The sequence below is a fragment of the Heteronotia binoei genome, chromosome 21 (assembly GCF_032191835.1).
Source record: "Heteronotia binoei isolate CCM8104 ecotype False Entrance Well chromosome 21, APGP_CSIRO_Hbin_v1, whole genome shotgun sequence".
Taxonomy (NCBI): domain Eukaryota; kingdom Metazoa; phylum Chordata; class Lepidosauria; order Squamata; family Gekkonidae; genus Heteronotia; species Heteronotia binoei.
Window position 1 is genome coordinate 71,720,359 of NC_083243.1, and position 18,551 is coordinate 71,738,909.

At 40.4% G+C, this 18,551-nt stretch overlaps 1 protein-coding gene across 23 annotated transcripts in view; it reads right to left on the reverse strand.

The window, feature by feature from the left end:
* MEIS2 (Meis homeobox 2) overlaps positions 1–18,551 on the reverse strand; it is a 358,946-nt gene that overhangs the window by 253,363 nt on the left and 87,032 nt on the right. For 20 of the 23 annotated variants that reach the window (XM_060262594.1, XM_060262601.1, XM_060262592.1 and 17 more), the window contains one exon: positions 5,719–5,864. In XM_060262594.1, the coding sequence (XP_060118577.1) occupies positions 5,719–5,864 (146 nt within the window). The remainder of the gene's footprint in view (positions 1–5,718; positions 5,865–18,551) is intronic. The other 3 variants (XM_060262607.1, XM_060262591.1, XM_060262597.1) reach the window with 1 other exon arrangement.

The window sequence follows — 18,551 nt, forward strand, 5'->3', positions numbered from 1 at the left end:
CCTGGGGTATGGCATTGCTACCAGGTCCAGCAGGACTCCCAGGATCCATTGCCACTGCCACTGGACCCAGCACAGCCTCCCGGTGCCATCACTGCTGCCATTGGGCCCAGCACAGCTCCTGGGTTTCAAAAAAAAGCCAAAGGAGACAAGTGTGTTCTCCTTACTTGAGTAGATAATATTACTTTTGTTTTGGGGGGATTTAAACCATGTTTTAACATTTCAAATGTTTCTGCAAACCTGGGTAGTCCACCAAGTTTGTTGGAAAATCTGCTTAGAGTTTGCATAGTCATAGTCCATGGATTTAGGTATCTACAGATTGGGTCCACATGTCACTAATAGTATATAGATCCTGAGAAAACTCCAGGCCCCATTTGGAGATTGGCATTTCAATAATGGTGGCAAATGAACTAAAACACAGGGGCACTCATAGACATAGTCAAGGAATTCGATAGATGGGAGCAGCTGTTCAGGTATATATAACAGAAGACAAGAGAGAAGGTTGCAACTCAGACACAAATCCCACTAATATGCAGCTCAAACTCAGGCAAGAGAGGAGGTAACCTGCACAAGCCAGGCTCTGATCTCTTTGGATTACAAATCCTATCCTTACAAGCAACAGGCAGTTTTGTCAACCAACGAGGCAATTATACCATGTAACCTTAAGACTTCATATTTTTCATTTACAAATTTATCAACAAATTCTCTCTCAGACCCACAGAAATATCACACCATGCAAAACAAAATATTACACTATACAAAACAAACATCTTCAATAGCTTGCTTCTCGTAGCTCTGAAATTGATAGATTGGAGGCAAGGACACAAACAGGATATCAACTAGGATTGCCAGTTATGCTGGGGATATTCCTGGAGATATGGAGGAGGGGCCTGGGAAAGGTGGTGTTTGGGGAGAGGAGGGACCTCAGTGGGGTATAGCACCATATGTCTGCCCTTTAAAGCAGCTATTTTCTACAGGGGAACTGATCTCTGAAGTCAGGAGATCAGTTGTAATTCTGGGAGATCTCTAGGACCTGTCTGGAAACTGGCAACCCTGAAACACACAATGCTAGCTGCAAAACCTGAGCTCAGCAAAAATTGGCCCACTAAGTAAGAGGGACTTGTTTTGATCCTCATGTGACTATAGGCCCCTCTCCCCCACTGCCTGATGCTGTTTGGAATTTGAGCTGAAGATTACTCTCAAAAACCAAAACAAAGAGACAACATGGTACATTTCTTTTTCTGCATATTTTCTCTTTTCCACTTTATCTATTAGCATATAACAACAAGACCATATCTGGTTGCATGTGTGAACTGATACTGACATTCAGATTCAAGTCTTAACATGTATCAGCCATAGCGTCAGAGAGCACAGATTAGAGAAAGTCCATTGCTTCTACTTCAGTTATAGCAATGGTTAGAGCAGTTTATAACAGATCACACAATATATGGCACAGGCTTTGTATCACATATGGTAAAAAAGTTTGGCTGTAATCCAGTACACCGTTATATGCCCGCAAGTCCAAAGATGGTCAGTGGCAATTACCTAGGCATGCATAATAGTTGTGCTTTTAAAAAACTAACCAAAGTAATAATGTAGTGTTTAGCAAAGACACAGCAGTAATTTAAAGTTTAAAGCAAGTAAAGAAAGCAGGTGAGATATAAGAACATTTACTTTATATGCAAAAATCAATACATTTTAAAATAAAAAAGGATCTATAATCTATTAAAGGAAACAGATTGAATGGAATGAAATGTGCAGTTCCCTGCGGCAGGAAAGACTGGATGACTAAAGGTAAAAACCCATGGAATTACATAGTTCCTTCCATTGTGCCTGCCTCCTGCTCTGATTATGTATGTCTGTTTTCAAAGAGTGTCTATTCTGTGCAGTAAGTTTTTCTGTGACTGCTATGATAAGAAAACCTTTAGCTCAAAACCACTGTGAGCAAGAGGTGTCTTCGTACACAAGCACTTCCTGTTTTCATTCCGTGATCAAATATGTTCTTTGCAGGGCAAACAGGGGAGCACTTGAGGGAGGAAAGCAGAGATGTCTGAGAGGCTAATTGAGTGTACTAAAGGGCTGTTTGGCATGAAGGGAAAGAAGTTTTCCAAGGCTATGAATAAAGGCTGCCTGGGTCAGATTTCTTGCTGTTCCTTTTCTTTAACTATCTTTGAAGTTAAATAACAACAGCCTTAATGTCAGGTTTACCTTTCTGATATCATAATCTTTATGTACTACTGAAAAGCTTATACTACCAGGCTAGGATTTCCTTTACCCACTCAAATACTGGATATTATCCAGAAAAAGCATGCACATTTCCAAGCAATTCATCCTTAGATCCTTTCATCTTCCTGTACCATTGTAATAGCAAATGTAAAGCAGATACCAACTGCAGAATGAGAACATGATAGAAAGCTTCAGTGCATGTATTATAGTTTTATCAACACAAGCTTTATATTTAACCTATTGTTAAAGTAAGGGAAATGGTTCTGAATGGGAAATAAATAACATTATGAAATCATAGCAATATGGATAGTCAAAAGATCAAATTAATACAAAATTTTGTCGAGTTCAAAAATATGCTTTAGCTAATATAGATAAGCTTAAAAATTTTCTAATATAACTTTATTATCTTCTTTTTAAAAAAACCTTATACTGAAAATTCATCTTCCCCTAAATATACAAGTAAATATAGTTGCAAGTGGATAGCTTTAGTAAACATTTATCATTATATAGAAAAATTTGAGCTTAAAGAAAAATGCCTTGTCTCCCAGGCAAAGAAGAGGTTAATGATTTTTGTCATATTGAGACTAACAACTAACAATTGCTACAGTTGGCCTTTAGTATTTTATTTGTCCTTTTGAGGTATTCAGAATAGGTGACAATAGCTTGCAGTTGAGAACATATGTAGAGAGACCCCTGTGGTTTATGGAAAAAGTTGTTCCATGCTGGTTGGATGTTTGAAAAAAAAAAATACAACCAGAGTTCTTTTATGTTCTTTTCATTAATGAGAATGCATGAATGTCAAAATGCACCAATGGGCCATTCAAGGGGCAAAGCCTTAGCAGCCCCTTCTTTAAGAACACATCCTGAGATGTAAAATACATTTGCTTAACAAATTAAAATAATGAGATAATTCAATTAGTTCCTTTTTAAAAAGAAAGACAAAAAAGGGTACATTGTGGGATTATTGTAATACAAGGCCAGGTCACAGAGCACAAAAGAGTGGACAAATCTATTTGAAATAAGGTTAGAGTACTTGGGAAGGAATACTTTTTAAATTGTGGGTTTTTTTCTGAAGAAATTTCCTTGAAAAACAATATATATGCATCTTTGTGGTTGGACCAGTGTTGTATTTTGCAGGAGCAAGCTAATTTGATAAGAAGCCATAATAATGGGCTTTTAAAGAGAAAGAGTTATTTTCCTTCTTGGAATGCATTTATAACAAAAATCTTTTTGAATTTTCGTTGCACTCATCAAAGGGCTTCATTATCAATTCTCAGATCTGAGAATTATAGCACATCTTTCAACACCTGCAAATTCATTAAAACTTAGAAGGTAAAGAGCTTTTTCATTTAGCTTTTGCAAGGATCATCCTAATGAAAGCTACTGAATTTACTTAATTCATCTGGAGTGAAGGGAAGAAACAGGGTGAGGGCTAAAAACCTAAGATACAACTGGTTCTTTTGGCAAGCATCCATGGAATGCTTTCCACACATGCTTTCAGAGAGAAGAAGCAGTGGCAAAAAAATCCACAGGGATATGGCCAACTAAGTGAGAATGAAAGAAATTAACATGCAAGGTTATGTGAAATAAAGCAAATTATTTGTGGCCCCAAGTTCCCCTCCCCAGTTTCATTATGCTGCTCTTCTAACCACTTTCTTAAGCTAAAAAGAAAAAAAAAATCTCCCCCTCACACTCACTCAACTTCCAAATTAAAAACATTTTACAGGTTAGTAAATCTCCAGCTGAGGTGATGTAGCAAAGAACAGCTGTGAAGTAATTTTGATAATGATGAGAATAATAAGCACATGGCAAGGTTCAGGGCTTTGCTGTTGCAGCTTCAGTGCTCCTGAATAGATAAAAGTGATTAAATACTCCTGATTATCCCTGACCAATATGTAATGGATTTACAGCCCTTTCAATTAGTCAGTATTTGCTTAGGACTCATTATTTTGTCTTTGGTTAAGTAATCAGCCCAGAGACTCATGTTCTGTCTAATTCCTCTGAGCCAAGTGGGTACTACAGGGCACCTGACCTTTGAAATGGCCATAGCCAGAAGGCAAAAATAACCACTGTTCCAAAAGAGGCATTGGCTATTCTGGCTAATCCTGACCCTACAGGCCAAATCAATGCACCTTAGTTTGCTAATAATGCCCTTACATCAAAATGATGGTTTAGAGTTATGGATCTATTGGTAACCCACACTGTTCTACCAGTAGAACTGCTCAGTAGTCACTACTAGAAACAAAACAGGGACCCAACACTGTAGCTAATACCTACTACTAAAAAAACTTATAACTTTAACAATCACAAATATGCCCTTATGTGAGATAGTTAAGCATGCTATCCTTTTAAGCATTAGCCCAAACAAAATGGGAGGAAAAGTGAACTGATGTTACCATTTTCCACCATTTTGATGTAAAATTAAGAGTGCTACTAGTTCTTTTGCAAAAACGTATTTTGATGCCTAAGTAAAGCTGCAATAGTCAACAGAACACCAACACATAAAGCCAATTGCAAACAGAAGGATAAAGATAGATTGTTACTAAAAGTGTTGCTTTTTCACATTTAATCTTTTCCCCCTGAAGTGAATACGGCTAGCTTTTAAGATAATGGACTTGAAGAGCAGCTTAAACAGGTGCTTTAATCTCTTATAGAACTGAAGAATTAGAAAACCTATAAGCCATCTGTATTTTATATGTAAACTAGTGCAGCGGAAATTTTCAAGTGAATTCTCTGACTTCGCTTATTGTATTTACTCAAATGCCATCGAAAGAAGTCATCTTGTATTAGAATACAAGTTACTGTTATGTCCAATAGTAATTTTGTGTGTGTGTGTTGTGTATGGGACAGCATCTTACATCCAGGATCATCTTCCTTTCAAGTAAATACAGTATATCTTGAAATGCATGCTGGAATAAACATGCTAGAGTACTGTGTATTTTTTTTAAAAGTTGCTCCAACCATTTAGTGTCTCTTGTTTGGGTCTTCATGTACTAACATAATCACTGAGGAGACATGAATCTCACACTGACTTTAATCAGCCAGTATCATATCAGACTCCTAAGTAGCCTATGGATTTTTGGTTAAGATGGGTTCCTGGAAGGTTGTTGCCTGGAAATCTAGCGGTGGTTACATCCAATATATGGTATGTGCATGTGTGTAAGTTATCTATAAGTGAGTGTGTGGGTGTTGTGTGTGTGATAGCTTGCTATATTTTTTTTCATTGTTGGAAACATTAAAAGATGTTCTTGACACTGAATCCCAACCTCATTGGTAGAAGCATTTTTAAGCCAAATAAATTGGTTTTGTACTCAATATTTTGCTTTATATTTAGGACCATGATTCCAAAGTTGAATCCATAGCAAAACAAACAAACAAACCTTCAAATGCTTGAAACATTCACTAGTAATAGCAACTGGACTCATTTCTTTTAAAAGGGAATATTAAATATGAGATTTCTGGAAAAAAACGCCTTTTTCTTTTGCCATCACTTACTGTGAGATGTTGGAAAAGCCATGCTCTCATGATATTTGTTGCTACTTTGGGGAAAATTCCTCGTTTCTTCTGACGCTTTTTATCCTTGTCTGGATCATCATCATCTCCTGTACCAGGAGAGGCTACACTGTTGTCTAAACCATCTCCTGAGAGATAGGGGAAAACAGGGAGAAGGAAACATAATAAACAAGAACTATAAACCCATCAGAATAATTATACATTTAACTATTGAAGTACAAATGAAGTATCATTCACATATTTAAAAACTGGGCATGCTCAGTCTTATTAAATATAATTGCTGATATAGATATAAAAATTAAAATCCTGTCTGTTTAAATACTAATTTTGTGCCTCATACATGCACATATCATTAATTCAATTATAACTGTGTGCTTGACATAGTGCAATACCTCTTTGTCAATTATGGTATGCAATGTGGGAAAACCTGCCTATTTACTGTAAATGCATTTCCCACAACCCTGCTGAATACATGGTGTAGGTAATCAAGTTAAATGTTCTGTAGTCTATATATTATGAGTCCTCTGCATAGGTGACAGTAAATGTGTCACTGTTCGGTGCACATAACACACTGTCAGCTGAGCCCCTCCCAGCAACTATCTTCTCTCTCTACACACACATACACTTATACCTTGTATGACCCTGAACACAGTATTTGGAAGACATGAAAACTTCTATGTCTGCATCAGTGATCATTATCTTCTTTCTTTAAAAAAAGATGCACATCAAGGTAGGGTGCTTGCTTAATCAGAACTTCCCATCAGCATCTTTCTCTTCTGTGCTTTTCCCTAGCATTAATTGTGCATTAGCAAAAATCATTTACTTTTAACAGTCATAGTTATTTTTTCTTGCCCTCCAGCAAAAATGCCTTGAAAGCCTGCCTGGAGGGCATCTAAATTATGTATCTGAAAAACTCTTCTGGCAAGGCATTGCAGGACCCCTACTTTCTTAAAATTCATACGAGCACGTCTTCCTGTTTTTGGGAAGGCATCAATCAAGAGCAGCAATATATGCCATATTCCTACATTAATATTTGAACTAATAACTTTTAAAAAAGGAAAGAAACAAGATCCGACTTGTGGCATAATCAAATGCAAAATAAATGAAGAATACTGGGACAGCACTGAGACTTTATAGATTGCTATGTTTTCCTTACACATCATTAGCCCGGAGCCACACGAAAGAGGAAAACAGAGAAGTGGAGAGTTTATGCTCCCTGCTGGTGTTTAAGAAGCCGAGGTCCTGGAAGGACATCTGGGAATTGCACTGAGACGGTGGTTTTTGTAATTTAAGAATAGACATTCATTAGCAGTAAATGCCATAAATCCCATGCTAAGTAAAAACCTTGTCCAAGAAAGCCTAAAACAATAAACTCTGTGCTCAATGTAGCCTGAGATAGACGCTCCATAGCTTCCTGAGGAATGCTATAGACCCACAAACTAATTCCTATAGCCTCTTCTAGTTCTTTAGTGCTACTAAAACAAACACATTACTGCTGCACAGAGACCATTTACCTCAAACTTTAATTTCTGTTTCATCTACCTCCGTGGTGCCCACCTTTTCCTTTAAAAAAATGCAAAAGCAATAGAAAAAAAATCACCTCCACCCAGCCCTGTATAACTAGAGAACAGAAAAGCCATAGCAAAGAGCTAGCAGATTAATTTTATTGACATTTCCATTTTCACTGCAACGTGATACCCTCCATCACATGGAAAAGATGGTCCTTACTATTTACAGAATGACAGGCCACTTCATTACAACCACCCTGCCCCAAGGCTGAGTAGCTCTCTTCCATCTGCCCAAGGACCTGAGCCAGACCCCTAAGTTGCTGTTTTCTTTTTTCCCTCTGACTTAAGGGAAATAAAAGGTGAATTGAAGGGTTATGGGGTGATCAAAGAAAAAGGACAATGTCTTATACAGCTTATTACAAGCCAGTTATTTTGGAAAAAAGACTGTTTTGGAAGAACTCCTTCTTAGTGGTCCACTAGCCAACACAAATGTGTGTGCAAGCACAGATTCACACACACCCTTTCCATGATGCCAAGAAACTGCTGCAAGGCAAATTCTTACAAACACTAATGGCTTCTGACTGCTCCTTGGCAACCCCAGCATTTTAACCTGGGTGGATGTGCTCTCCAAAATACAGACACTGGCGCTATCTCATCAGCTGTTCATGTGACACAGATGGAGAGTGGCTATTAGGAGCCAGGCAATGGGCCTTGGGGATCTGAGGTGCTGTATTGCAGCCTCAGGCAATTTTGAAAAGCAGTACCCGGAGATGGAGGGATAGGAGCCATCCACACCAAAAGCACAAGTTGAAATCAGCCTGTTTGTCTATGTACTGTCGGAAATTATCTTTTTTCTTCTTTTCTAAAACCTATGGATGTATGCATATACTAGATGTGGTTGTAAAATTATCTTTTCCATCACCCCCATCTCCCTTTCTCAGACTCAGACACTACAAAAACATGAAATACAGTTATGGATGGATGAATTCAGGAATACTTTGGTGATGTCTTCCAACTATAGCATAATTTGGAGCCTTCAAGAAGATTGGTACAGCGCCTTCATTCAGAAAAGGTTAATAAAAGGGGATTTGATATTTCTGTAAAAGTTTGGGTGAAGTTTGCATATCCAATAGGATTACTGTAGTCTGAAAGCTTACAGATTAATGATCAGTGCTGACAGTCTCTGTCCATGAAAAATAACTAGATTTTAGAAAACTGTCATAGAGAACAAAACTGTACTATGGTAGCAGTATGGTGAATGAAAATCTGGTATATCATCCATAACAGAAGTGTTGCGTAAAAGCATCAATAATACAACAATGGTATTACTTGTAAGGAAGGCTTAGGACATAACATGACAAACATATTATGAAATAAAGAATATCTTATTCTGGAGTCCAGTAGAAATAAAAATTAATCCCATAGCATTCATTGGAGCTACATCACAGCAAATAAGATTGTAACTGGAATTCAGTGAGACACTGAATCAGTGAAACACAACAGGCTATATGATAAAGGTTATGAAAAACTGAGATGTGAAATAGTCTAGTAAAATCCTATCTCAATATGTCAATAAAATTAATCTGCTAGCTCTTTGCTATGGAAGCTAAGCAGGGTCAGTACTTTGATGAGAGACCACCAAGGAAGACATTGCAGAGGAAGACAATGACAAACCACCTCTGCTTACTCACTTGCCTTGAAAATGATATGGGGCAGCTGTAAATCAGCTGCAATGTGATGGTATTTTACACATACACATTATGAAAAATAGGGGCATATGTTCATTATTAATATCCTATTATCCCTAATAATCATTCTGTAATGAAAGCAGAAGAGGAATTTAGAGAAGCAGAATCAACTCTTAGCTGCAATAATTATAGACTGATATTACCATCTATGTTACTTTAGCAGATATAAGAACAAGAGGAGGGAATTTTACGTTTGTTGTTCCATTGTTTCATGCGTTGTTTATATATTTATGCCTTTGCAAATGAAATCCTGTTTGGTACAAAATTATGTTTTCATGTGTGTAAATTAACACAAAAAGACCTAAACCAAGATAAAGATATAAAAATTACAATATAACAGATCTGCTTCTAAACATATGGTTCCCTTCCATAAGAAAATCATAGTGAGGAAAAATCGAGCGTACAGAAAGCAAATCTCAGAGGGAACTTACAAAAAAGTTTCCCAAGAGGAAAGTCTTATACAAGTTTGTTGGGTCATTCACAGAAGAATTCTTCATTCATTTGTACACTGGGGTTTCACTTTCAACATCTACAGACTTAACGAATCTTCAAGGAATGGAACATCCAATCCCACAGAGGAGTTTGCCTCTCAACATTGTTTTTCATGTTCTATGTTTTCTACCCCATCCCCCCAACAGCAAGGCACAATGCTGTCAATGTTCCTGTATATCTCAAGCATTGTGTGCTATACAGTACAGCATTCCCCAGGGATAGAACAGAGAAGATGTAATTAACACAGTTCCTGGCAGAACTATCTCTCAATAGTCTACTGACTTGAATTTTTTTAGATGGTTCTAAGGACAGTATATTACATGTAAAGGCACCCTTTCCTGGTATTCCCTGCCCTTCCTAAAATTATGGTGTTCGGTCATGCCTCCAGTAGACCCTCATAGTCAAGGGTACTTGTATTCCTCATCCCAATTAAGCATTATAAAGCCAGGGATTTCTGAGCTATTCTCTTTCTATTGCTTTCTTTTGTAGTGCATACAAGGAGCAAAATGACAACTTAACCGTTTGTACAATTCACACCATTCCTTTCTGCATATGGGTTTCATATCTTTTTTTTTTTTTAACAACAGCAATACGTTTTGTGTAGAAAGTGTGTAAGTTTCATGCTTTTTCTTAGGGGCAAAGTCATTTTCTACATGCTAGCCAAAGATTGTTTTGAATTAAAGCTTTAGCAAGAAGCTGTATGAATAACTGTTCTATTGTGGCCTCTTAAAGTGTAGAATTTCATGGATGGACATGAAAGATAGTAATTTATATTTTAAAAAATTGTGAACCTCCCCTCCCCCAGAAACTTCTTGCAAGCCAGGGCACAAAACCTGATAACAATAATAATACATGCCTGGACTCTGGAAACAGACTGACTTCAAATTGATCAGGAAGACAGCGGGAACCCTAGTTCTGAAAAAACACATTCTGGCCTCAGCATCTGAGTTTCACCATCTCCTTATAAATCTAGCCTACAGCTGCTATCCCTGTTTTTATTCACAAAAGGAGACAAATACAGGAGCATTATATTTGCTTGTATTATATAAAAGTGAATATAAATTCCCATTATTCTAAACATAATGCCTCTAGTTTAAAAGGCAAAATAATGTGTCATGCATGTTCTATATATACACAGACGTTAAAGGAAAATTCTAAGAGCGCACAGGAAAAGATTTTTTAAACACAATGAAAGATCAGTGCATATTACTTATGTGATATTTAGTTTATTATTTAAACCTACAGCCTAGGAGATTAGGCAATAATGTCTTTCAGCCTTACCCACAAAATGACTTGAAGATCAAGGTCACAAGTAACAATTTTTTTAAAATTATAGTGATGCACTGAAGTACATTGAAAAAGTTATAAGAACATAAGAAAAGCCCTGCTGGACCATACCAAAGGTACATCTAGCCCAGTATCATGTCTCACAGAATGGCCAACCAGTCCTTGAATAATCTAAAATCTGAACCCACTTCTGCCAGATCAAAATTTTCCCCCTGTGCTATGGTGGCTTACAGCACAGGTCTTACAAATGCAAACTAACCAAATTAAGAAACCACAGTCCATAATCCTTAAGTTTCTCAGGTCCAATATTGCACCAAGTTTTGCATGTCTTGATGGCTACTACTGCTATTTTGAACAAGTGCTTCTTTACTCTTTTTGCTAATTGTTTGTATTAATAGTTGCCTACATTGTTTGGACTGCTTACAGCCATGCTCTATCTTTAAAAAGTTGTTTTTGGGCATCATTATAATTTTTCCTAGTCTTATATCTTGTTTATACAAGCAGTTAACTGCATTTACACACACTGTGGCAGAAACTACAGACCATATAGCAAATGTAATCGGTAAACGGGGATCTTAAATGAATCTGTTGTCTTTTCAAGAAAATAAAATAAAATATGGGCTTGTTGTTTTCAGTAGCTACTATGTGTCTTCCATAATATTCAGTTGTGATTTTGGATATTCCATCTGAAGCGGGCAAGGCAGCTGGCCCCTTTCCTTGAGCGCCGGGACCTCGCAACAGTGATCCACGCAACGGTCACCTCAAGACTAGACTACTGTAATGCCCTCTACTTGGGGCTACCTCTGTGCCGGACCCGGAGATTGCAGCTAGTGCAGAACGCGGCGGCCAGGCTGTTGTTGGGACTCCCAAAACGGGAACATATACAGCCGGGGCTACGTGGACTGCACTGGCTGCCGATTATATACCGGGTCCAGTACAAAGTGTTGGTCGTTACCTTTAAAGCCTTATATGGCCGAGGACCTGTCTACCTGAGGGACCGTCTTTCCCCATACGAACCCCAGAGAGCACTGAGGTCAACCGGGAAAAACCTAATGACTGTCCCTGGGCCGAAGGAAATTAAATATCAGAGTACCAGAGCACGGGCCTTTTCGATCGCGGCCCCTACCCTGTGGAACCGACTCCCAGAGGAGGTGCGGGCCCTGCGGAACCTTGAACAGTTCCGCAGGGCCTGCAAGACCACCCTTTTTAAATTAGCATACTCGGACTGCTAGGAAAAACGGTAACCAAGGGTCCGCCAATGCGGTCTAAAGATCTATACCGCATCACAACTGTATTATTGGATTGGTTTTAAGTTAATATTTTAATGTTTTATTGTTCTATATTGTAATTTTAAGGTTTTACTTGTTATTGTATGATTGTAGAATGTTGTTAGCTGCCCTGAGCCTGCCGTGGTGGGGGAGGGCGGGATATAAATGAAAAAATAAATAAATAAATATCCTTGCAAAATACAAATTTGATAACCTTGATAATTTACTTGGAAAACTTTTGCTGGGCAACTGTGGATGACATTACCTTTTCTGAGTCAGGCTATGTGTCAGCTTCACAAAAAATATATTTGCAGTTTGCAGCTTTATATAAGCTTGGCAATCCGCAGGTCCCAGCGGGGGTTCTCCCGCTTTCCCAGGCTACTTCCCACCCCCAGTCAACAGGTCAGCGGGGGGAAGCTCCACCCCCACATGTGCCTTTCCCCTTCAGAACGCTAGGAGAAAGCTTGCAAAGGCTTCCTTTTGGGATGGTGTATCTGTGTCTTTAAGACTGAATGGAGGTGGGGTGAGCAGGCAGAACAACTGGCTGCTCCCAGTGGCTGTGAAAGCAGCCCAAACCCACTGTTTGCTGTACAAGCTTTTCAGAGGTTGTTTACATAGTTAAGGGTAAACTTGAATCTTTGGTTTCCCTGTGTTATTGGAAGTTCAGCAACTCGTGAGTAAATTGCCCCAGTGAGACCACATGAGTGTGGGATTGCAAACTGCTTTATTTTTGCTTGTGTGTGTGAGAGAGAGAGACAGACAGACAGAGATGATCTGCAGCTGTTGGGTGAGGAAATGAAGACTGTATTCATGGGAACTGCACTGCTGTGTTTTTATGTATTTATTTTAGGGAAAGTCTCCCATCCCCATCCCCAAAGTCCCCAGATATTATCTGAGTTCAACTTGGCAACCCTAGCTTTATAGACTGAATTGTTATGCTACAAAAATGCCAAAATGGGAGATATAACTGCTGGCCCACTGTTCCCTCTAAGCTGAGTGCATAATCAGTCACTCATTAACACAGGAAGTCCTACTCAACACCAATGTGGAGCCGCACAGGGTCTTGCATTGCCCGTTGCCCATATCAAGATTACAGCAGTTATATTTTGTTCATGATGTGTACTGCTCCACTCAGTAGGGGAAAAAATCAGAGGAAACATTAACTGCTGTACCAGTTCACTGCCACTGCATAAGAGTCAGCATGATGCAGTGGTTAGAATTTCAGAAGAGAATCTGGGAGATACAGATCTAAATCCTCACTCAGGCATGGAAGCTTGCTTGGTGACCTTAGATGGTTAGACCAGTCACTTTTTCTCAGCCTAATCTGTCTCATAGGGTGGTTGTTATATGGATAAAATGGAAGAGAGGAAAACAATGTTGCAAGGCAATTCAGGCCCTCAATGGAATAAAAATGGTGTACAAATATTTACCTATCTTGTCCCCTACCTGTCTCACCCTGACCTAGCTGTAGTAATCAGTGAAACCTCCAGATTGGACTACTGTAACCCACTCTACAGAGAGCTACCCTTGAGACTGACCTGGAATCTTCAATTAATTTAGAATGTGGCAGCGCAAGTCCTCATGAAGGACTCCATGTATGGCACATATCCAACTCATGCTCCGTGAGCTGCATTGGCTTCCAGTAGAGTACTGGATCAGGTTCAAGGTTGTGATATTGACCTTTAAAGTCCTTAACGATCAGGGACCCAAGTATCTCCGGGATCGCCTCTCCTGGTATACCATCTGTGGAGCATTACACTTGGTTGATAAGAATCTGCTGGTGGACCCTAGCCTGAGAAACATCCAGCTGTCCTCAATCAGGGCCAGAGTGTTTTTAGCCTTGGCTCCAACCTGGTGGAACTCTCTGCTAAATAACATCTATGTCCTGTGGGACTTAATGAATTTTTGCAGGGCATGTTTGGCAGAGATGTTCCACCAGGCATTAGGTTAAGGGCAGCAATGGCTTTCCATCTGGCTGGCACTCCTGTTTCTCCTGCCTCCCCGCCCCCCATGAGGCAGCACCATCTTATTGGTTCTAAGTATTATTGCTATACTAGTAATAAGGCCTGTTGTGAAGAAAAATAAAATGGGCTCTAAAAAGAGGCTCTGGATGAGTGCACCCCACCCTTACTGTCTTCCACCCACCCAAGTGAAGGCATGCACTTCCCTTCCACATGAAGGGGAGCTGATGTCTGTCATCTGGAGAGCAGTTGTTATTCTGAGTGATCGCCAGCCCTTATCTGGAGATTGGCAACAGAGGTTCCCAAGGAGGAAATGGCATTATACTGTATCTGTATGAGGTCTCATCCCTCCTCAAGGCCCACCCCTTAAATATCCAAGAATTTCCTAACCTGGAGTTGGCAATCATATCTTCTTCTCTTTATCTGTTCCTCTGACTTCAGCTTTCCATTGCCTTCCCCCTCCCTGCAGCCTCTACATATGAAAAGGACAATCTTTCTTCACTGTGATGTAGGGGGGCGGGGAGACCAAAGCAACTTACTTTATTCTCCTTTCCCCACTTTGATCTGCACAACCTTATAAGGTAGGTTAGACTGAAAGTCTGTGACTGGCCCAAAATGACCCAGTCAGCTTCCACAGCAAAAACCTGGGTCTGGCAGCCCCCACTCTGAAACCCCTCTCCCAAACCTTGGCTTTCACTCACCTCCTCACCTTTGCTGTCTTTCTGCCCACCCTGCAGCTGAAACAGAAGCCAGATTTCCTTTTCCCCATATGTGTGTGTGTTTGTGTCCCCATGTCTGTGGTGACTCAAAGCCCTGAAACATGTCCAGAATGCTGAGAAAGAAGAATAATGGGAGGGGGGGGGGTTCAGGGGAGCATGACAATGGTCATACAGACACTGAAGCACAGCATTCCTTTTGTTTGCAGTGCATTGTTGCTACCTTTTCCTGTCATATCCAGCCTTGTGGTGTTTAGCGTCTGTATGAGCTTGTGGCATTATTTTTTTGGGGGGCCTGGCATGGTTGTATTATGGTATACCATAGAACAGGGGTGGGGAACATCAGGCCCGAGGGCCATTTATGGCCCTCGAGATCACTTGGTCTGGCCCTTGGGCCCTCCTTTTGTGGGCATTGTGAAGGACTGCTGCTGGGATATGTGGGTGCCTTTAAAGGTCTACTGGGAGCAGCTGAAGGGAGGGAGGGGTGGCAGGGGTGGAAGCCAGCTACCAACAGTTCAATTTGCACATGATTATCCCAGATGGTATGCCCTAATATGCTAATGGATGTGTGACCTAATATGCTAATATTAGGGTATGTGGTCTAATATGCCTGGACCTAGGCATTTGCCTAGGACAGTGGGTCGGGGTGTATGAATTAGGCTCTCCTCACGTGACTTCAAATAGAAAAACAATTATTTGCATTAATTTTGCCGGCCTGAATCGTTTTCCCTTGGCGGAGCACTGTTTTTTAAGTTGATCATTTTGTACAGCCCGTGAATGATGTTATAAATATCCAAATGGCCCTTGCCAGAAAAAAGGTTCCCAACCCCTGCCATAGAGTATGTACCTCAATGCAGGTATTTTCTGTAGGGGAATTTATCTTTGTGTCTTCTCCCCCTTCCCTTCTGCTAATGGACGGCCGGCCCGGCTCCGCCCCAGGGAATCTAGATCGGGCTTTACAGGCTGTAGCGACGTGGCTCAGGTTGAGTGGGCTGAAATTGAATCCAGCGAAGACAGAGGTCCTTTGCGTGGATCGCGGCGCTCTAGGAGGGGAAATAGCTCTCCCAACCTTCGACGGCGCGCTATTGAAACCCGCGCGCCAGGTAAAGAGTTTGGGCATTTTACTGGAGCCTTCATTGTCAATGGAGGCCCAGATAGCAGCCACTGCCAAGTCAGCATTCTTCCATCTGAAGCGGGCAAGGCAGCTGGCCCCCTTCCTGGAGCGTCGCGACCTCGCAACAGTGATCCATGCAACGGTCACCTCACCTCAAGACTGGACTACTGTAATGCCCTCTACTTGGGGCTACCTCTGTGCCGGACTCGGAAGCTGCAGCTGGTGCAGAACGCGTCGGCCAGGCTATTATTGGGGCTCTCAAAATGGGAGCACATACGGCCGGGACTGCGCGAACTGCACTGGCTGCCAATAACCTACCGAGTCCAGTACAAAGTGTTGGTTATTACCTTTAAAGCCCTATATGGCCGAGGACCAGCCTACCTAAGGGACCGTCTCTCCCCATATGAACCCCAGAGGGCACTGAGGTCGATGGGCAAAAATAAATTGACTATCCCTGGGCCGAGAGAAGTCAAACTTCAAAACATCAGAACTCGGGCCTTCTCAGCCGCGGCTCCTGTACTGTGGAATCAGCTTCCGGAGGAAGTGCGGGCCCTGCGGAACCTTGACCAGTTCCACGGGGCCTGCAAGACCGCTCTTTTTAGACAAGCCTATGCTGATATCTGCTGAGTTGCTAAGAATAAGGAGCCGCCACCTACTATACGACTATGGAACCATCTAAACTGGCAGAACCAGCGCCAAACAAGTTCATTGCTGCCAGATTTATTCTATGTAATGAATCATGTATTTTAAATATTTTAACTTAATTAACTGGTTTTTATGTTTAATTTCTTTAATTGTTAAATTTTAAAGTTTTATCTTTGTTAAATATGTGAAATGTTGTTAGCCGCCCTGAGCCGCCTAGGCGGGGAGGGCGGGATATAAATGTAAATATAAATAAATAAATAAAATAAATTCCCTGCAGCATCTACCTAGGAAAAGTAGTCTTTCTCCACAATGGTGACAAAAACAGGAAGCAAGCAACCTCAGCAGGGTATAATGACATAAACCTCACCTGGAGATTGGCAAGAATGGTTCTCCAGGCAGAAATGGCTAATTTTGAGAATGGATTCTATGTCATGGTACATGTCTGAGGTCCCATCCTTTCTCAAACTCACTCTCTCCGGGCCCCACCCATCAAATCTCCAAGAATTTCCCAACCTGGAGTTGGCAACTGTTAATTCACATTGGCTGTCATAGAGGGGCTGTTGCTGAACAGGAGTGAGCAGCCTGGCCTAGTTAAGTAATGGTATACCAGTGCATGCTGATGCTTCTACACCACTAGTGACCTCCATCACAAAATGTAGTGGATACTGAATAAAGCAAATGAATAGCACAGAACAAGACAGAAACAGAATTTGGTGACACTAGGTAGAAAATGTCTATGTGTTTTATGAACATTTTTTTCCATTCGTTTCTTGTTGGCTATCACTGTCTACACCAGGCACCATATGGAACTAAGAGGTTTCAATAATATTACAGCAGATGTAAATTAGAGTAAGATGGGCTTTCCCTGAAAAAAAGATGCCACTCCAGCTATAGTGGTGTACTCTATTCCATCATGGCTATGGTTATACCTATGATATATATCCACAGTGTCTGTCCTTCTGTCTATCGATGATGTTCTTTCTCCCTCCTTCCCTCCCTCCCTCCCTCCCATCCATCCATCTATCTATGTATCCATCCAACTCAAACTAAAAGTCATCAAATATATGATAACTTCTTCTGGACATTTAAACTGACATTTACCTACAGACATCAATGAACTATCTTTCACTGGTCAGTTTTGCTATTAAATCTAAAAAACTGACCATAAATTTATCTAAGCTTATTTCCTAGTGGAGAGCTAATGAGTATTGGTGTAAAGTTTAAAATTTTTATTATTTTGCTAGTTTAAAATCTATTATTTAACATTTAGGAAAGCAGCTAATTACTAAGCTCTTTTATGATCCTGCTGTACTAAACAGTCCCAATACACCTTAAAGTTAAAACAAAAAAATTAAATTACTTCAGTTTTCAAATGACTAGTTCATGGCCTAGTGCCAAGAAATGACGAGGAGAGATGAAATGCTTTAGTTTACATGTAACATTTACTGTGTGGATTTTTTGACATAAGAGAAGGGACAGTGACCCATGCCACCTTTTTCACACTCAAAAGAGCACTGAAAAAACAGTCTTCATAGGCTTATCTCAAACTTGCCCGGCCCTGAACACCCTCCCCCCAGGGTATGAGTGGGAAGAGAGAAAAGAAGGGATTTTATGCTCCTTTCTCTTCAACTTTTCAGGCGGCATAAGCAGCATTTAGCAAATTCAGCCCTCAAATGGCTCCAAATGCTCTGAGCTGCAGGGGCTCATCCTTTGTTAGCCTCCCTCTATTTACACAGGATTTACGCAGGCTCTCCACTAAAGAGACCACATGTTTCTGACAGAAAGCACTTTCATTCATACTGCATCAAGCAGTAGGATTGTAACCACTGCAGCTTTATGCTGACCTGAGACTAGGGATTTCAGCAACACTGAGATGGTAACAATCTACTAACTAACCAAAATTATCCATGGAGATTTTTCTGCCACTTGCATTATGGCTAATATGGTTATGGAGATGAGATTTCTTAAGAGGACTATTACAAGCTAGCTATTGTCAAGAAAACACCCCTCCTCACTCTATCCCAAATAAAGGTGGGGGAGTGTATGTTAGGGAGAAAATCACACTGCTAACTTGGA